Raw genomic sequence first — 22662 nt, forward strand, 5'->3', positions numbered from 1 at the left:
TTTCGTAATTTGACTCTGAGATAGGTTGCCATCTTTGACAATACGAATAGTAAAGCCTTTTGCTCACTTATCGTTTAACCCTTATTAATCTTTGTTTAATTAAATCTTTTTTAACAAAAATTCTAATGTAATCAAATATTTTAACATCAACAGAAAGAGAACTTATTTTAGTTCTGACTTCTGTATCACTTGTATTATTTTTGATTTAATAAATGTGAAACTTGAAGGATCGATCTATTTGTAGCATCTGAGACTTATCTTTGTGGTAACTAATGACCAGTGAGGGTTAACTAATTTATTAGTAGACAGGAATAAATTCATTGCTATGTACACTTGATTGTCTAGATAGCATCTAGGTATAATTTAGGCCACCCAGAACAATTTGCAATTTACATATGTATAACATAAAGTTATAGTTTCAAATAGAAGATTTTTGCGTCTGATCCTACTTCGATTGCCAGTTTTTCCGCATATAACTCACAAAATATTTTATATTGTAAACAAATTATTTTTTTTGTTTAATAAATCTTACTTTAGTTTCTTATTTTTAATAATTGTATTTTTTTTATATCAATACAAATTCCTTTTTGTGACTAAAATTTTATTCTATAATTTTCACAAAAGGTAATATGTTTAATGATAAAATATATAGTTATAGGTATATAATAATAATAATATTATAGATATTGTACATTTTGTTACTATGCAAAGAAAAAATTTGTTAGTACCTTTTATAGTCTATCTTCTTACGCATCGTTTGTAATAAAAATATAACCTATTTATTGCCTTTATGACAAAAAAACGACGTATACGGATTTTTATAATACAATGGGTTTAAAGATGCTTGTTAATATTGCTTTTTTTTACAAGTAATTCAAAAATACTTTGCAACTAAAAGTATGAATAAGAAAGTTAGTTATTAGTCTGTATAAAAACATTAAACAAATTTTGTTTACAAAATAGGAATTTAAAGTATTAATTTGCATTAATACAAGTATAGGTTCATCCATGCAATTCAATTTTTGATCAAAAATAATTATACGTAATATGCACCAAAAATCAATCGAAGAAGAGCAAACATTTAAAAACTATTGATTTTGTATCGTTTGTGTAATATTTACTATATATGAAAACCAACAAAAAAATTCTTGAAATGCTTGTAGTCCCACAAAAATCACTAAATTAAAAAATTTTTCATCGCAACTACGGAACAAAGAAAGAAATTTACTTTCGATACTTGCTATCAAAAAGATTAGAATTCACAAGAATGATCGGTCTTTGGTCTATAGTCTATGTAGAATGTGCTATTTATAGAAGACAGAATTCCGGTGTGTCCAATAAAGAAAATGAAAACAAAACGGCGATCGATAGTCAACTTTCCTTTAACTTCGTTGGCTCCCTCTAGTAACGAATCATGACATTGGTCACAACCGCGCATATGTGTATTGCGTATACACTTAATCGGCATTCATATTAATTTCATTCGTTTTTATTGTTTCAGAGTCCTTGCAATTGTTGTCTCATCTTGGTGAGTGACCTTTTATTAATGCGCTCTAAAGAGCTTGTTTACCCATATGCATAATGTATAGTTTTGTCTCAAAACTTAGGAGTCTTGGAACCGTTGTTGAGGGTTTTTACCAGTTTTAGTTCTTAATATGCTTCATTTGTTTCACATCCAATTGTTTTCTAAAATAGGACCGACAATGGAACTATTTCAGTAACTTTGTGTTTAAACGTTTTATGACTGCCATATTAATAGGTAATGATATTCTGTGAACATTGTTTTAGGTTCCTTTGTGTTCTGACCTTACTCTAATATTTTGTAAAATAAACTATTTTATTCATTACATTTATTTTCATTCAGTTCATTAACTTAATATTTAGAAATAATGTATACCTTTTTAAAAAACTAGTTAAGCCATTTATTATATATACATATGTCTACACTACAGGTAAAATTTATTGTGTCATTTGAACAGCAGTGAAAAATTGTCAAACTTCTAAGTTCTATAACTTTGTTAATATTCATCCAAATTTGATATAGTAAAAAGTGTATTAGAATTTGAAATCTACATTTTGACTGTTTTGTTCGACTTTATTTAAATCGATACTCAAGGAATATAATTTTCCCTCGAATAGGGAATTGTCAAATTTTAAAAGTGTCTTTATATTTAACAACCGATGTATCATATAAGCAACAATGTTGACAATCTTGGCATGTAACGTAAATGTTCCAGTAGCCGACCATGTCCTGGTATCTCAACTCTAACGCTAATTTTAAACTTAAATTCTAAAAAAAACGAGGATTATGAATAAAAAAACAAAAAATATCATAATAAAATAATATATTTAGTTACTAGGACATTTGACATTTTAATCATCCGGGTATTGAAATATTTACCTTAGTATAAGAAAGTACGAAATTTAGGAATGTAGGTTTTACTAGTTTCCAAGTGATGCAATTTTGGCCAGTAGAGTACACTCAGCGACTGAAGATACTTCATTTCATACTATTTAGCAAATAACGAGAAAGATTCATAGGCAAAGTATATGCAACGTGTAGTAGCAGAACTTGCTTGTGTTTGGAATGGTCTTATGTTTGGAATGGTCTACCCCGTAGACTCTACCATCTACTCAAGAGAATATGCAGCCTGGTAACAATAGACCCTTTCAGTTGACAGGACTGTTGCTTCTCGAGCAATTTCCTGTGAACTCTGTGCAATGTAGCAGTATAAATAAACTCCTACTGTGATTATTTGTCCGTCGTTTAAAAGCTTCAAATGGATTATCCTTTATGTTGTCCAAGACATAGCAAGAGAGATTTTCTTGCAATGGGTGTTAGGTTTTCCAATCTTGTGTGACAATTCATCAACTGGTGCTACTTTAAGGAATTGGATCCATTATTGTTCACAACCATTTCGTTGAATCAACAAACAGCAACCACAAGTGTAGTAGATCTATTGTTAAAGTCATTCAAACAAATGATGGAAGATTATTTTCGTTATCTAGCAATATAATGGCGGCAACACGTTCAAAATTACTGTCACACAATGTGAAGAAATTATATTTTCAGTATTACAGTTTAGACAGCGCTGTCCAAGCGAGGGCTTGCGAGTTCCATGGGCTCTCCCACTTCTGTTTTCATCGTCAGGGAAACCACGCGACACTATAAAGGCTGGCATGATATGTTAGTCTGTTAGAAACGTTGTTTTGAAGAAAGCTCAAAGCTTACTATGTCCTATTAACAACGTATGTATTAGTGGATTAGAAAAACGCTTGGAAGGCAAAACAAGTGAATGAAGGGCCCTTCGCTAGATAGCGCTGGTTTATAAGAAGAACATACTATAATGCTTAACAATTTAGCAATATTCATGAAGATATTTAGTCCTTGTCACTACAGGTGATACTCGATTCACCTAGAGTATTAAGAGTTGAGTTCCTATCTTATTTCCATTTGGTTGATAGTAAATGTATGTACAAGCAAATTTGTGTATGTACGTATTATAAATGTGGCTTATCTTGACTTGGGTCTACAACGTTATGAATGACCGACTATGAAATCACAGAATAGTAACATGTGGATCGCGAACCAGTTCCATCCGAGCTTTTTTAACTTGTCCCAAAAGTATCGGTGTAACCGAAAGTTTCGGGTTACTCGAGAAAGTCGAACTACCTGAAAGATTTGGGCTTCTCCAAAGAGTCAGGCTACCCGAAAGAATCGGGCCAAATATTCGATCCCTGATCCATACCGAGTTACGTTCTCAGTGAGCTATAGCAGAATACGCGATAATCTTCTAATGGAGGGAGATCAAGTATTCGTATTGTTATAGCTATTACCAGCAAGTTATTCTGAAAATTGTCTCAAAATTTTTTCACAGACGCGTCATGATTTTTGGAAAAATTCCAAAATCTCTAACCTATCAGTACTACACTAGATTATCTTACGCTATCAGTAGCCTGCTCTTTCTAGAGTTTAAGAACCTCTCCTTCGTGGCTAGCATAGATTACAATAACCTTCCCTGGTTAACCGAGTTTTATTAATAGGATTAAGCGATTCGAATCCCTGATTCAGGCTACTCGAAAGAGTCAGGCTACGCTAACAGTCGAATGTTAGAGGTACTCGCCCGAATCTGTCCGACTTTTCTCGAACTCGACCCAAGCACTTGGATACTCGTGATTTCGGGTATACTTTCCCCTCGAAGTATGGTGACGTAGGTAAGATCCACTTAAGTGACAGGCTCTGCGATACCCTTGAGGGTACAAACAGCCAAGTGTGTATGTTCTTTGCTACTTGGTTCAGGGCTGTAACCTATTTGTCCAAATTTTCATAGAAATAAACATTTACTTGCTCGTTTCGTATCTATAGAGTCCAAGGAACTAGAGTAAATGTCCCAATACTCGGACGCTTAAAATGTCAAATATTCCAGTAAGTGGTGAACCTAAACATTCATGTTCTTGTAATTGAATTGCGCCCCAGTATCTGGACATACTATTTTACGTTTTTTTTTATTAGATACATCAAAAGTTAAGCTTAAAATTGAATACAATTAGTGTTAGTGTTCAGGCATCTGGGCATGTTTAGCTACTAAGACATTTATTTTAATATCTACAAAATATATTGAGCTGTTCTTGGGCGTTTGACCTACCACCGAAACTTTTAAAGGCATGAAAGACCCCGAACTCCTGTTGTTTTTACGATCACTATACATCGAAAAGTTACTATACCCGCGCACCTCCATTAGCAATGCATTTCTGTTTGAGCCTAAAATACTTTCTAGTTGCCCATAGCAAAATGAATCTATAGAGACAAAAATACTGTAATTTAAAAACATAATAAGTTTTCGTGTAATCGAATAGTAGCATGGAAATAACAAATATTTATGTTTATTAAATTTTTGTTAATAATCAATATCATATTTCGTTTTGTCCCTATAATAAAAAAACTGAAATATACACATAAGTACTTCTTATACACATTTATTTTCATGTAAATTATCTTTCACTAAATATAATTTTGTATATTTTCTAAAACACAGTAAAGATTAAAATGTATTTACGCCAGAAAAATACCGATTTATGAACATATGAGTTAATAAGTTGCATTAAAGGTAATGATTATATTAAAGTGATGACCTTCACAAATTTAATTCGTAGTTTATATTTTAGGTGTCGAAACATCATTAGCAGGACTATAAACAGAGAATATGATAATAAAATTTGAATAAAAACTTTTTTCGGAATTTAAACACTAAACGTCATCAAAATGTTAAATCATCGTTATTCGTCATTATGATAATATTACAATTTTACTACTTAAAGCAACACATAAAGCACGTACATACATCCCCTCGTTGTCTAAAAATAGCTAGGCAATTTCCATAATTGGTACAAGTTTACCAACCCTTGTAATTTTACTGCGAATATAACTTTAATAAATGCTCATCAAGGTAGCAAAATATTTCTCTAGAACAGGTATGAATACAACATCTATGAGTTTATTTTAAGCGTATCATTTCGACCATAGTTGTTATCTAAATTACCTTAGTACCTATTGATTATTCTCAACTTTCTTATTGACCAATTTTATTGACTCTTTTTAATAGATATTTCTAATTCAGTTTTTTTTATTTCACATAATTTATTTCCCATTTTAATTAATTTAGTCGTACTGTTTTTCTTTTTTTTTATCTTAATTTAGTTTTATTCACTTTAATTTTGTCTATATGCTAGGTTTGCGTTCACATTTGTTAAATAACATGTAAATAAAAGGCGTCAAAATTTCTTGATGAAGAATAAACCTGTTCATGTGAATTGAAACATTTAGGAAAGGGTTTAATTTTATGTTGTCCACTATATATTCGTCAACCTTTGGTTTTAATGGACTATTTGAGAGGAAAGGTATTCATAAACAAAGTAACCTCAAATTTGTTTGGAATTCCTGATCAGTTTAGGGAACATCGGTTGAAAACCACTGCTTACGTAAGGAGGGTGCGTCAATAATCGCGGTACCATTAACAATAGGTGGTGGTTCCTGATCTAAAAATAAAACAGTTCATAATTTCTTTCCACAAGAAGATTTGTATTTAATTTAAAACTATTTTCGATTAAAATGTAACATGTGAAATCACAATTTAAGCAATAACACTATTTTCAACGTTAAAATTAGAAAGTAGAACGCAGGAATAACTCCTTTCTAATATTTGATATTTTATCTCGCTAACCTCAAAATGTATCACTTTTATAAATTGTTGTAAAATTCTTGTTAGTATGGATTATGATTTTAAATATTTTACATATTAAATAATTTTTAAAATATAGTATTTTAACAATTTTATATTTTAAATGTTGTGAAACGAGATATTAATATTAATTATAATGATAATACTAGTAATATAGCTTTATGATACTAAATTCAATATTGTGTAGAAGATTCAAAATTATGAAAAAGACAAAATATAATAAATTTATTGTAGAATATTTTTCCATAGTGCATTGCGCAAGCTTCAACGTCTGAACATGTTATATTGCTTTATTATCTAATATTATTTAATTATTTGTTCTAAATAATTTGATTTAGATACGTGTTATTTTACACATATAACACTTGTCAACAAGTAATTGAATGGCTAAGCAGTAGCAAAAGGATTATAACCATAATGTTACAAGATGGAAAGAGTATCCTCTAGTTACAAAGTACAGTGATTCCCCAAAATACATCATTCATACCAATATAGAAGATAGAATATAAAATTAAGGTTATTTTCTGATACATAAGACGTAACATTGATGCTAAATTTTCGTCCAATCACAACTGTGAATGTTATTTTCCACCATAATGACTAATTCTGGGATCACTAATATCCATCAGGATTGACAGCCGCAATTCTATTTTCGTCTAGTTGCTAAATTGACTGGCGCGATGCCCCGAAATAGCTTAAAGAGTCTGGCTGCCGATGAAAAGTTGATCAATTGATTTCCAATTGAGGAAATTTCTTCCAATGTAGTAACGACCTATCACGGTCCACCACATGGCGATTACGTAATGTCTAATGTCAATCAGTAGATTAACCATGAGATTAGACCTTGTATAGATTCAATTTTCAATGTAGAACTTCTTTGAGGGTACTTTGTTTATTGCGCTCATTTGATTCCCATCGCCTATTCGAAATCTTTATTAAATTCCAGTGATCAAACGTAGGAATGAAAATGAACTTTTTACGGTTTCGTAACCTTTCAAATAACTTTCTTAGGTAAAAAGGCAAATAAAATATATACTTATGAGTTTATTTATTTCTGATTATACGGAAGCGACAAGGAACTTATAACGGAAATATATAGTAATCTAATCTTCCTTTATCGATTCCAGGATTTTTAATTGGACAAATAAAATAATATAAAAAAACAATATTTATGTGAAAGTATAATTTTAGAAAGACTCGTTAATTAAGGGCAAATAAGCTGTACATTCTATTATCTAGTGAAAACTGCTCTTAAATTCTTTTTCATATAAATACATTTAAATATGTTAAATATATTCAAGCAATAAAAATGTCGACAAATTTTATACTTTGCCATAGAAGACCTTCTTTGCGTAATAAATTCTCATAAATACGACTTTATACGTCTTCATCACATAATTAATAATTATTCTGAAAAGGAAACCATATTTTCTATTTCCTCTTTTAATTTTAATCATTTCGAATTTATTATTGGGTTGCCACAACTTAATCTCCCACATTGTTTTTTAAATTTGTGCTTTTAATATACATATTTTGACTAATTATAATTCCGATACGAAGTATCTTGAATGTAACACTCCCGATAAATTTACATCTATCATTGTGGAATAAGATAAATTTTAAAATATTGTTAAAAAAATTGGATTATGCAACCAACAAGTGCAATCGCTTCTCTATCATGCTAATTCTGTTGTTCGTCCTCTTATTATCAATTGTGTACGTTACATTCGAAGCAAATACGCTGCAACACAGACAAAATTAACCGTCGCGATCGATTAACAATAGCTATCCGCTGTTTTTCGTCAGCTCGTATCTTATTATCGAGCAGCAAAAGCAACGTCGGAAGGACAAAAGCTTATAAGGAGCAATTGTACAAGAGCAGCACTTTGTGCAACTACTTAATTGGCTCGATAGCTCTACCATTTCTCACTATTTGTGTTTGCAAATTCTCTTTGTTGCAATTTAATTAGAAACGTGTTCTTTTTCGTCAACAACCTGTTGCAAACGCAACACCATATTATCGTAACAATAAGCGATCTTCTAGAGTCCTAGAGAATGGAACGAAATGCAAAGTAAATTGACGTTCGACGACACACGTGAACCCATCAAGGCCCAAAGTTGCGTAAATGCAGTATTTCATTTATTCTACTTTTTTAAGTGAATTTACGCTTTGAATTTTGTTTTTTGATGTTAACTGTTGTGAAAGGGAATCTCAAAGATTAGATTATTATTTTTTCGTTACTATTTCTCTTTTTTGATCTAGCCTCCATAATGTTTTGAAAATTAATAAAATTAATGTATTTATATCACTGTAATATACCACTTTTTTGTAGCTTATAGACTTCTGTTTGTGGATCTTTTTCATTTATGTATGACATCATAAAATGTCTTTTTTGTCTCGACTAATAGGGGAACTTCACGGAGTGTGCACCGAGTTTTTTGTTCAGTTTTTCCTTGAATGTAGAAGAGAACAAATAAAACTCTTTCACAAAGTAGGAAGAAGCACATTTGTCTCGTTTTCGAGAAGTTAATCACTGAAAGTGTGAACACTTCTAAATGGATGTATTAGCACTGTGTCCTATAACGTAACAGAAATAGTTATGTATGAAATTAATTAGTTTTTTGTTATCAATAGATTGCAATAACTTAAGTTTCCGAAATATTACTTTTATTTTAAAAAATGGATTATTTTAATTTTTTTTAATGAAATCATGTTTTCTAATCAATTATTTGTTGTATCTCGTTGTTCTTTATAAAAAATTATTAAAGTATTTTCCCAACAAGATCATTAGTTTAAGAGATATATTAGAGATACATAGAAATTTTCACACTTTCAATAATTAATTTCTCGAAAACGAGGTAAAGATGCTCCTTCTCACTTTGTGAAAGTGTTTTGTTTGTTTACCCTTACATCTCGAGAAAAATTGAATAAAAACGGTGCATACTTCGGAAAATTTCCTTGTAAATAATGTATAAGGTGTATATTAAATAGGAAGCACGTATAATTTCAAATTTTTTCTGCCATTTTTCTTCAGATAGTGATTCTGACCGACAAATATTTTTATGAAGAGGAAGTTTTCTTTGTAAATATGCTTATCTACATAATTACGTTAAAAAATGTGTAATTTTTCTCAGTTTAAACCAATTTTGATAACTGACAGACATATCTAATAAAAAAGTGTATTCTTATTTGACGATCACTAACGCAAAGTACATATTTTCTTGTAGGTAATATGTGGAATATGTATGTAAGCAAAAATGAAGGTTTCTAACTTTAGACTCGTATTGAATCTAATGGACACAAGACATTATCAGTATTTGTTTTCTGCTTATAGCAAAGATAAATATTGTATGCCTGAAATAGAATATTGTGAATGCTGCCTATATCTACAGAAGCGCGAACTTTCTGGAAAATTAGTCATGCGACTTTATTGCAACAAGCGTTGCACAATTTATTAAAAGAAATCTGTAAATTACTTATATTTCATGCAAATTACAGTTATGATATGATGTCAAAATATTATAAACTACATGTATCAAGTGAAATGATAATAGCTTTTATGGAAATATCTGAGAACCACTTTTTGATAATGTTATAATGTTTTTAAGAGCTAGTTTATCTAAAGTATCAGGATCAGCTGTGGTGTTCAGAACTTTAAAACCATTCAAACTTGGCAGTTGGAGAGGATGAAACTCAAGAAATTCAGTATCAATTATTAATCACTTTTACTATAAGTCCCTAATTATTTGGATTCTCAGTTGCTATCGTTCATAATTATGTAGACGTCAGGATTATTCGTTTATTTGTTCATAACTTCAAGGAAATTATTAATATAAGAGTCTATATGGATACAATTATTTTTTTTGTAATATTTAACACATAACTCTATGCATTTGAAAGTTTTCTTTTAATGTAGATATGTTACTGTTTAAAGAAAAATGCATGAAGTGCCATTGAAAACTTTTATTTTCTAATCGTACCTAAGTTAAATAATTAAAACGCAATCTATATTGAACAAAAAATTATTTAGAAAAATTTTCTGAAATATTATGGAACCGTTTTACTGTACATGTACGTAAATACTATGAATACTACTTAAGTAGTATTATTAACCTTGAAATGACACACTATTTTTTCAGAGGATCATACGGCAGATGGGGCCTTTTAGGTTTTGTATAATTTTTACACATTCTAAATACTTAGTTATTAAAAAAAATTAAAGAAGATTTTTATTTGCAATTATTTTGCATGAATGGCGCCAATGTGCCATTATAGGGCTAATAGTATTAGTAATAGTAAATACTGTCACTTAAAATTATATTTCTATTCAGACCACTGTTTCTATTCACCCCATTTTGCAGTATTTTTTGTCTGATTTTGGTTTGGTTTGAAAGTCAGTTTCATTTACTAGTTCATTAAGATTAAGGATTAGGTAGCCTTATTTGCACTCTATAACTGCAGTATCAATTACAGAAATAAGTACAACGAGCCCAACTCTGTCCATACCTAAGGAATTAAAAAGTAACAGTAAGTAGAGGTAGTCAATGATCATCTCATACGTGATAGCTTTGCCAAATTTGCGCGGTTGACCTATGGCTATCTAAATTTCCTCAACAAATTTCGCTAAACCTGTTCTAGAAATATTTCAAATCGACTGTGACTCATGATCCATAAATTACAGGTCTGATAAAAGCCACTCACAGTTTGGACCTCAGAAAGTAATAAATCAGTTCTAGTTTGTTATCAAAGTACCTCATGTGAAGATATATACATACTGAAAAACGATGAAGAACATTTCTTTATATTTTTTACAATGATTCAGCAAAGCACAGAGATTCATATGTTACCAAAATATGTACAGCAGATAAACGACCCCAGCAACGATACAAGATAAGAGAGGTTAACAAGACCTTAATTATAGTTAAATTTAATCATGTTTGTGAAATTTAATTCGGGCCTGTTTAAATACGCGATCGCAGAGTACTTGAGTTTCACAGTAATTAATCATCGAGTTCGTTGGATATCAACTGCTCTATGGGGTACAGAGAACACTTTGGAACTTAATGCGATAAACACGTACGATCGAAGAAGGGGTCTAAAATTAAACGAGTGCCACGTTTATCAAGCGTATTTTCATTCATGAAGTTTTACGACGAGGTCAAATTCGAGTAGAGGAATTAAAGAATAAAACATTTCTTGCTATATAGGAAACAGAACTAACACTTTAAAATATAAACTTTATTGAAATGAAAATCATCCAAGCATAATCTCTTGGTGGCAAAGGCGTTATTGGTATGACATGCTCTGCGTATTTGGAAAAAGAACATCGAGGTTGTTTCAGCTAATTAATTTGATCAATGTACACTAGTTGTGAAAGAAGAGTTGTGAAAGAAAATGTAAAATAAATTTAATTCTACATTGTTTTTGTGATGTTGGCACCACTGGTTTATTTTGAGAAATTTATTAGCTCTAAATAACAGTGAGGCAGAGATACAATTCCTTGTAGAATTACATTTTTATTACTGTTTAGCTGTAAACTTTGTTTTCGTTAGTGTAGGCCTAGAATCCAGATATTTTTTTAATAATCACATCTGTATTATTACCATAATTAATTAAATTTATAATAAGATTGAACACATTTAAAAAATTTTAATAAATATTTCATATTTCATTTCAAGGAAAAGTATAATTTAAAAATTCTGTATTCGTATCTTTCTGGAATTCAGTAAATTCATATTCATGCAAAATATCCTAGCCGAGCGTAAACAGCATAACCTCTCTAGCGTATATGTAACAGAAAATAGTTTTAATTTTAACCACTTCACCTTTCAGTGTCCTGATATTTCCGTTTCACCTTTATAAGTCGTTCTTTTTCAACTAAGTGGGATAAGTGACCTTTCATTTTTGCATCATCTGTTGTTTAATTTTATAGCTTATATGTTTGAGCACCTACACTCAAGTTTCTTTACTGCCCAGTTACTGTTCAGAGTTCAGAGGATAATCCCTGGAAATAATGCAGATTCTATTAGTTCCAGAAACCATCTTATCTCTGAACAGTACTTAGAACTTTCATATGAAATACTTCTCTTATTATTCAACATTAAATAAAATACCTGAAATTAATATTAGTTGTTAAATAAGATCTTCTAGTGATTTTTAATGTGTGTTTAATTATGAACAAATCAAGGTAATCTTTAAGATCACTAAATGTTATATGTAGGTGAAACTAACTTTGAGTTGTGGATTATTAAATTTTTAACCAAAAATTATGCCAATCAATTTAACCAAAAAATAATTGAATCGGTGAGTGGAAAAACAGTACAAGTTCAAAAACCACAGATATTTTGAGATACATATTTAATTCTAACGTGTAGTTTCGTGCATTTTACACGTATATATGTACGTAGTTTTAAGGTTATTTGAAAATGGCCAGTTTTGAACTTTTAGTGTCTTTTAATTCACTGATTCAATTATTTTCATTCTTTCACATTTTGTAAATTTGCAAAATGTAATAGAGCTAGTATAAACGAACGCTATCGAAATTTGACTACATGTGCACATTGATTCCCTCCATTTTGTACACATTATAGTCTCTTTATTCATTAATAGTATCGAGATTATAAAAATTATGTACATATATTTAATGCATTAACGGCTAGTAATTTTCTTAATTAAAAGTAAGACAGAAAAAATGCTATAATAAGTTCAATAAATAATAAAGACAGTAACAAACTTGCAATATGTAAATGCTGTACAATAAATCTATGCCAAACTGTTGAGCTTGGCTAAATAAACACAGAAGATGAAATCATATGCATCGAACGAGAAATCACTGCTTGCTATTAATAATGGCTCAAAATTACTACTTAATACGACGCATCTGTTCCGTGGTAATAAATTAATGATGCTAGAAATATCTCACTATACAGAGTAAAAATAATGTGTACACATGTGTAATCTACTTGTAAAAAGAAATAAAGTGGACCTTTTTTGTCTGCTGATGAATGTCATACAGCAAAATGACCACGTAAGAGGTCTCACTACTGGACCCTACTGGTGTAAATGTCATAATTTTAAACAATTTTGTTATACTCAATAATTAAAATAAAATTATTTGTAATTGAATAAATTATACCTACTATTGTAAATAGTTAATATTTTTTCATAATTCTTGTATGTTAGACACTATAGTCCTTATTTGCTATAAGTTTACGACTTTGATCAGGAATATATAAAGTATCCCATTACTGGCAATTCAAGTAGAAAAACAGTGAAAAATTAATCGAAAATATACAATAAAATTTTTTGACATCGTGCTTCATTTCTGACACAATTTAGTTCGAATTATAATCGGCTACAAGTTTGCAGAAGTACAGTTTTATCTGCTTGAAGAGTACACAGAGTAAGGAAAATACATTGACCTTCTCTACTTATTCTATTGTAAACTAGAGTTATTTCCCTCTCCATTTATTAACTGCCTAAAATTTTCTCGAAAACGAAGCATGATATCAAAATAAATTTATTCTACATTTTCGACTTATTTTTTCATTTAGAGTCACAACCTTTCCGTTTGTACCACTAATTCTGGGACATCCTGTATAAACTATAACCACTTATTTATGGCATGATAACTAGATTATAGACCTTTATGGATTTATAGTAAATTTTGATATGCAAAAAGATATAGAACCTATACCATATACATATAAAATTCTACGAAATACAGGAAGTTAAATATGCTTTGTAGTATTTGGAGAATGAATCAAATCTCTAATTGGGCTGCACTTCTCTAACCCTATTTCTGCAAATAGAAATTTACATAAACATCCTCAGTTTAATGATAACTTATTATTATACTATCAAAAAGGAGAACAAAAAAAAATAAAAAATATGTTTAGAAAATGATGGAAATGTCGATGAATGTGTAACAACGTATAGTACACAGTATAACTCATTATAGTACACACTATAGTATACAGAGTGTTCGACAACAAGTATCAGAAATTTTTAGGCAACGATTCTTCATGCTAAATTAAGTTGAAAATGAAAATAGATAAAATTGTGTTTAGGGATTTGTTTTACCAATTTATGAAAAAACGCCTAAAATATTCATGAAATGTGTCTGACACGGGATACTATTACTGATTTCACTCTGTTTGGCTTGAGACTTATTCTACTGGCCTTGCTATGTGTTACTGGGGCCTTATTTTAGTAGTTTTATTGTGCCCAACTTAGGACTTATTTTACTAACAGCCCTGTCTGATTTGGGACTTATTCTACTGACTTCGCCGTGCTTGACTTGGGACTTACTCTACTACGCCGTGTCTGACCTGGCAAGTGCACATCAACAGTAGAATAACTCCCTAGTCAGATACATTTCACGCGTATTTCAGCTATTTCTTTTTAACAATTAATAGCTTAAAAGTGAAGCCCCAAATACAATTTCGTTTATCGTCGCTCTGGTTTTATTTTAGCATATGGAATCACCCCTTAAAATTTCTGACACCTGTTGTCGAGCTGCTTATGTAGCGGTACTACTATAATGGTGATAGAATATTAGGACTGTATCCACATGTGTCATCTTCACTGTGCGAGCCTGCACCGCAGTCTCCGTTTTTTTCACGTGACTGCATTTACGTTTTTTAACGACTGACTTATATCGTCCATAAAAAGCAAATGCAAATGACGTCTGTCTTAATAAAATTTGTTTAATCCTGAATATACCCGTGCACCACGTGTGACGCATGAACGCACCAGGGAAGAAGATGTGCATCAAGTCCGATGCATCAGACAGTAAAGGTGTTTATATACTTCTTCCATTGTTTGCAATGTGTATTCTGTCAAATTAATTATTACAGCTACCACATTAAAACTGAATATAAAATTAGAATAAAAAGACTTATTGGGAGGATTCGAATCTCTACAGGAGTATACAAGAATATTCTTCACGAGTATAAAAAGTTATCTTATCATATGAAATGTACCATGCTATATCGAGTATTATTACAATTACGATTGAATGTAGGTTCATTTCGAAAGAAATTGTTCATCGAGGTTGTTCAATCATTTGCAAAGATATGATTCATTTATCCATATTTAATCTCATATTTCGATATTTCAAATGTTTAATGTCAAAAGAATGTTTGAAGTTAATGTTCTTATAAATACGTAGGTATAAATAATTTTTACGCCACACGTCATTCATGACGTTACAAATTATCCATAATGTTTTAAATTATGCTTCTTTTGTTCTGCATTAAACTTTAAACTCTATTTTAATCACCTACAGAGTTAAACAAGCTATTAAGTCCCATTTATCATTATTTTGAAGTTTGAAACTAAAATTTTTCGTTCTCTACAGATCGAGCTGTAGTATAAGTATATTAACTCTCTAAGTATATTTTTTAACCATTTTCACGTAACAAATTTATTTGATGAAACTCTGTAAGAGGATAAGCTGTTTATGATATCAAACACCCTCACTTTGCGAAGAATTAAAAATACTAATACATAAAGTTACTTTTTAACAATAGCAATACAAGATTTACGAATCTAAGAATTTAAAATAACAATATTGAAGATTTATTAGTGGTAGAAAGTCATTATGATACCGCCAGAGATAACGTCTAGCGAATATGCTATTATTATATCTAACCGTTTTTAAATTTAGAAAGTACGCCAATCGCACGTGGCGAAAAATAATGTAAAGATTTATTAAGAAATCTCCAGGAATCCGCAATACGTAAGAGCTCCTTGGCGGTAAGTCACGAGCTAACCTATAAGTATAAATACATAGTGGTAATAGACAGACGCATCATCCAACTCATGGTCAATAGTACAAGCATCCAGTGAATTCTCAGAATTAGTTTTCTCGGAAGCAAAACTTCATAGAAAAGAATTTCTCCTACGTTTTTGCTTTATTTTTATGTTTAGAGTCGCCTTCGTTTCCAGCTAGACTAGATATAATGTCCCAGATTATACAGATATACATCAGTGACGACCTAAATGGCCTAACTTATAAGAAAACTAAACAGATGATAAATAAATTAAGTAAATCAAGTAAACTTGAGGCTTGGGCACAAAAGCTTTACGCTGTGTCCAGATCTCTAGCAAAAATATTAATGTGACAAGTAAACTCTCAGATCACAATGATTCTATACTCATACAATAATGTTTATTTAAAAATTTGTTCAGTGTTCAACACTAGTGTACAATCGAGCAAGAATATCATGCATTATAGTAGAAATGTACATATTGCCAGTATAACCAATCACAAATCTGGAAGAATCGCGTAGAGCCATTCATAGGTTATATTACTTCCTGTCTTCCTATTATTTCCTTATTACTTCCTAGTCTAAGTTAATATGCAAAAGATTGGAAAGGTACTTCTTGGTACTTTTTTTAAAACTCAAATCAAAGTTGATAAACATTTAACCTAAGAAATAGTACAAATTGTTAATATTGCAAAAAAGTTATTCAGCAGTTTTAAAATATTTTCTTGTTGTTATAATTTTTGTTCTATTTCTTTCAACCTAATTTTTCAGTAATTTTATTCTAATAGGGTCGTCTCGTCTATAAAAAATGAATAACAAATTACTACTTAAATAGTAATTCATTTGTGAAGATACTTTTTAGTTGATTATAACTAACAGAAATATACTTATGTATTCTCATTTAATTATTCCTATTGTCTATTCCTTGTTAGATTAATAATTATACAGTAGCAATATAAAGTACTACACTTACTGAAATATAGTACAAATAAACTGTATTTTCATTTGGATTTAGACAATTTTTCAGAGCATGTACATAACACCAGTATGAGACTTAAAATTCAATTTTAAGATTTTGCCATACGTATAAACCATAGATGTTAAACTTTTATTTAGCCGCTGTATGTAGTAGTGGTACTTAAATACTCATGAAGCTTGAATCTTTTAGTTTGTACAGAAATTTGTGTGCAGTTTTAAAATGTTAAGTCAGAATGTGTATCACTCATTTTACAGTGATAACCATTCACACGCCATATCTGGCTTTTAGCTTAATATTCACCTACACAGTGTTTTCTAATCGTAAGCCTCCGAGCTAGCAGTAATTCAGATACCTAAACCTTGCCTGTAAACTGATAACTTGCGAATTTCGATAACTTTGCGAAATTGTTCTGGAACAGTCTTTTATTTAATTTCTTCAATTAACTTTCTGCTTCATACGTTATTTAATAGCATTAAATTTGAAATGTTTAATTTTCAATATTGTTTTAATCAGACACGTTTTGAAAAAGAAAAATCGTATTAAAATTGTTGTGGGTCCAAGACATGTTTGTTCCTGTCTATCAATACCATATTTCGTAACCGTTGATAACAAATATCTTCTGTGGCGCTGCCGAAACTATTACGATTTTTAAATTCTTTTTGTAATTGGGAAATACAAAAAGAAAGATATTGTTATTATTAATTTAAAATATTTTGAGTTTTATAAAATATTGTAAGCATGTTATAATGATAATAGATATAGGACTGTGTATTGTATATAACTAAAATTTCAACCTAGTTCGAACTGATTTTATCACTTTCGACCTGACATTGATTAAAATTCGATAAATAAAGTCTTAAATATAATTCAAAGATAAACTTTCATTTTTAATATGTAATGCATCCACTTTGAGTAATTGGCAAAAAAATATTTTACATTTTTACGAAATTGTGTTTGCAGCACCATAACCTATAATTGGTTCTCTGCATTTCCTTCTGGTCTGTGACAGGTCAAATTGACAATGCATTTGTATCAGACTGTAAGATGTCGTTAACCCAATTTCTTTTTAAAAATCTAGTATGATTCATACACATGTTTCAACATACAAGTTTAGCGTAGGTATTAACGTGACTATCACGTTTTGCAGTTACATGTACGACAATTACCCTCCACGAACAGAAGATGAGGGATCAATGAGAAGTCTCGATCAACAAAGCTGCAGAAACGAGGTCGAAATTGAATTGCCTACAATAACTATTCAATGTCATCTCACTTGACTCTTTCGATCATACGTTGAAATAAAAATCTTATTCGCGATCTTCTATTTATCTATAGTAAGTAGGTAGAATAGGTATCATGGACATAATTCTTTACAATCTTTACATTGTCCATGAGAAGCACAGTGCTGATCAAAAGAAAGGAAAACGATAACAGAAATATTGTAACATAGTGAGAAGCGACTATCACATAGTTATTAAATTCCCCAAAGTGCCAATGTGACAAATAAAATTAAAAATAAAAGTTATTTTGTATGTATAAAATATTAACTTTTGATATTATTTAACGTCATATAATATTTTTTTATGTTATACATAGAGAGTGAACCATCCAATACGACTAACTCCTTTACTTTCGTTGCAATGCATCGATTCAAATATTTATCTATAGATAATAGAATTTCAATAAACAATTGGAAGCTTGTTTGAAAATTCACTTAAAAGAAAAGGGTACAAAAAGAATTAAATGTCATCATTTTAAAAGTTCCCCGAAATCATATTATCTATAACAAAAAAATTCTGATCTGTTCACTAGTAACGAAAGTAATAGAGGGCTGATCACGTTAGATGGTCCACCATGTATAATATCAAAAAATCATGTAAAAAGACCTTTAAGACAAAATTTAAATAAATTTTGTTTCAGGAGGCTAGGAATAAGAATTCATGTCGCAGAGTTGTTTTAGCTAAAACATGCAACAGTTATTTATACGTTCCATTAATATATCTGCTGAATTTATTGTTTAAACATTTTCGCAGATGACCATCACTGTCAATTTCTCTGCAACTATTAAGTTAACTTACTTCATGATTTAATAATGTTAGTAAATTTAATTTTTAATTACATTATATTATGTAATAAGTCTAAAAGATTCTGCAAAATATGTGTTTGTTAAATTTGTAGTAGACGAGATCTAAAACGATACTTGCATTTTCTTTAATACAAAAATTCTTTCATGTATCTTCTTTTGCACAGCACATAATTCATAACTGTACTCGATACAAGGAGACTCTCATTTCTCAAATTTCAGTAACAAAATAATGAAATAACCCAATAAAAATCTCAAATTTATTGTTAAATTAAAAAAAAAAATAAAATACTTGTATTTCTTATAAAACGGAGGTATTATAAAAACAGTATCGATTTTTTAAAGAGCTACAATTTTAGATACTCATTATTTTATTCTGTGTTCTAATTCATATTTAAATTTAAAACTTAAATTCTCAAGTGCTTGTAGAAGCAAAATTCCTAAAACCGTCGATTGCCAGAAGCTTCCATTTAGATATATATCTACCTACACATAAGTTACGTCCTTCTGAGAAAATATGCCAGTATTGTGCCATTGTCCCAGTAACAACGTCAATGTCAAATTACCGTTCTTATGCAATATTCGAAAACATTTCGAACCTAATAAATCGTCAAGCTCATTCGACCGAGGAAATGAGGAAAAATGGAACAAAAGTATTCGACGCTTTGTCGACTGAAAACGTCGAATTCTCTTGGCCACTTTGCCGATTGACGTCACTTTGAAGGCTACCGCTCTGACCTTTTTCCAGTTAACACCCGCTGACAGTTTACTGATCGTCGTGAAATTTTTAATCGATATTTATGATGTTGGAGACACACAGTAGTATTTCTTTTAAAAAGCCTTTGAACATCGTCGACCGTCTCATCACGTGCCGCTCTGGATGCTTTCGATGGCAAAAGTCCTCGCGTCGACGAACTCGTGCTATCGTTTGTCACGTGTACGAAGCAGCTCTCTGCTGATCACCTCGCGTGAGTTCACCCGTGTCGATGATCCACAGCAAGAGGAGAAGCTCTTGGAGACCGAATTTTATTCGACATGAAATCATTTATAATAAAATGCACAAGTGATGATATAAATAATATTCTATAATTCTATAATATAATAATATTCTATAATCTATTATTTAAAATGTTTAGTAAAGATTGATATTAATATGCTGCGTCCACTGCATATTATTATTTAGAATGTTTCTCCTGGTTTCAGTATTTAACTCTTAATTATATAAATATTTTTGGTCCGTGTTTTACACATTTTTAGTTATGACTAATATTTTTTAATCCATTACAATGGTAATCTTATTTCTTTTTTAATGTGGTATAATATAATTAATATAATATGGTTATTATATTGTAGCTAATATAGTTAAATATTAATATAGTTGAACATCTATTACTCAAAGTTCTTTTAATTATATATTATAATACTGTACTATAATATAATTATACTATAGCAAATAAATAAAAATAAATTTCAAAAATTATGTAGATGATCATCAGCCTTTTGCAGAACGATTTATGAGTTTAAATTTTAATTCCCAATTATTTTGTTCAAATTTTTCCAATTCCTTCCCGTCCTAGTAACTTCAATTGACTTTTCATGATTTTATATGCTGTAGGTATAAATGTATTAGTTGGTACATGTATCGAGTTACACTCGACGTTGGACTTGGTGCAATGGTATGTTAGATCGAGTCACGCTCGACATTGGACTGCAAAGGATTAATATAATTAAAAGTTAATACAAATTTTGAAAATATAATTTTTCAAATATGGTGATTTTTAAGAGGAGTTCAAGAATTAGTAACCTGGGTAATGTAACTGATAGTCATGAGTTATTAAAATTGTCAGTAAATTGTGAGTCATTCCTGAAAATATGTATATTTTTTATTCTAATATTTAATAGATGTTAAAAATAGCAGTAAAATTTAATGGCAAATATAAATGAAATTAATGCAACTGGTTCTCTTATACAGGCAGCGGGGCGCCTCCTGTTGCTTTCATGGAATGGTACATAAACATGTTTTGATATTTCTTGGTAGTTTACTACACACTCTTTATAATAAACAACATTTATTTGAAATTCATTTTTCTGCTACTAACGCTTCACACTTTTATTGAGTTTGTCAATTTGTAATGTTTTTTTTCTAGCCAATATTCTTTCCTTACAAGCTCATTGCTATAGATTTCATACTCTGAAAGTATGTAAAGCGAATGAGTTTCACTTTTATATTTTCTTATTCCCATTTCGAATGAAATAAAATGATGGACAAAACGATATTTAACCAAAGAGTTGTGTCTTTTGTTGTAAGTTTATTGTAAGTAAATTGTAAGGCTATAACGAGGTAACACTACCTATAGTTACTAAAATATCGAATTAAACTGTATTAACATATCCATACCTACATGTAGTTGTACATTTTGATTTATTTCTTGTGAATTTTTTTTTCATTTTGTTTTTCGTTTCATATTTTTTGCTACATTTATTCATATTATACTAAATTGTACATGATTGAAATGTTTGATCAATGTTGTTATAGTACGGATAGCTTCCAAAACCGTTTTCCAATTATAAATCGTTTCTGATATCTCTTTTCCACTATTAACTCAGGTATCACTTAAAATTCAAGAAACAAATTTTTTTTTTCTACATAAAATTCAAGAAACAAATTTTTTTTTTCTACATAAAATTCAAGAAACAAATTTTTTTTTTTCTACATAAAATTCAAGAAACAAATTTTTTTTATTTCTCTACATAAAAAAATTTATCTTAATAAAAATATTGAAGGGATATATGTTTATTTTACGCATAATTAAGTAAGCTGTCGGTTTCCTATGTGTATACGATTTGAATCTGAAATATTGTAATTTAAAATGAAGTATAGTACAGAAGTTGAAATACAATCCTAAAACGAAAATATAAGCTGTTCTTCTCACATAAGATTTAATAAGTATAATATTTACTACTAAACAACAGTCATTTATTTGTAACTATTATGTGAATTCTAAGAGTTACATTATATTTAGCAATATTTTTCTCAGAACGCTGTAAATAACTTCCCTAACATCTGCATTTTCGCAATAAAAAATCATTACGTGTCATTTCCGTGTAAGTTATCAACGTAAATTGTCTGTCCAAGTGTGAATAGATATCTGTAGCTTAATTGATCATCGATACATTATTATTCTTTTATTATTAATAAGCGTTCAGCGTTAATGAGCGAAGAGTTTTTCTAACTCATGAAATCCAATCTTCTAATGTTGTCACGCTTTAAGTTGCCCCAATTTCTTGTCTACAAAACAAAATATACTTTATAAGTATATCATGTGTCGCTAATAAGGTTTGTTAAAATTTTATTGTCAGTGCTAAACTAGGAAATATGTATAGGAATATATAAGAAATATATAGAAAAATCGAAGATGATTAATATGTGGTCTACTTTATGTGGCGGAGGAACGCAAGTGTATTGCATAGGACGCCATAGTTATGACTCATCCCTTCAGACGCGCCAAATTCTAAAACGCCTATCTCATGCAACTATCGTTACATCACAGACTAATACGAACATCAGAAATAATGAAAAATTTAAT

General features: G+C 30.0%; 1 protein-coding gene across 2 annotated transcripts in view; it reads left to right on the top strand.

Annotated features, from left to right (window-relative positions):
- The window catches only part of LOC143181892 (uncharacterized), a 161316-nt gene that overhangs the window by 86745 nt on the left and 51909 nt on the right, over positions 1-22662 (top strand). Inside the window, exon 3 of one of the 2 annotated variants that reach the window (XM_076382569.1) lies at positions 1502-1528. The exons of the other annotated variant lie outside the window; for it this stretch is intronic. Within the exon in view, the coding sequence (XP_076238684.1) occupies positions 1502-1528 (27 nt within the window). The remainder of the gene's footprint in view (positions 1-1501; positions 1529-22662) is intronic. 2 annotated transcript variants of the gene reach the window in all.

This window comes from Calliopsis andreniformis, chromosome 7 (assembly GCF_051401765.1).
Source record: "Calliopsis andreniformis isolate RMS-2024a chromosome 7, iyCalAndr_principal, whole genome shotgun sequence".
Lineage (NCBI taxonomy): Eukaryota > Metazoa > Arthropoda > Insecta > Hymenoptera > Andrenidae > Calliopsis > Calliopsis andreniformis.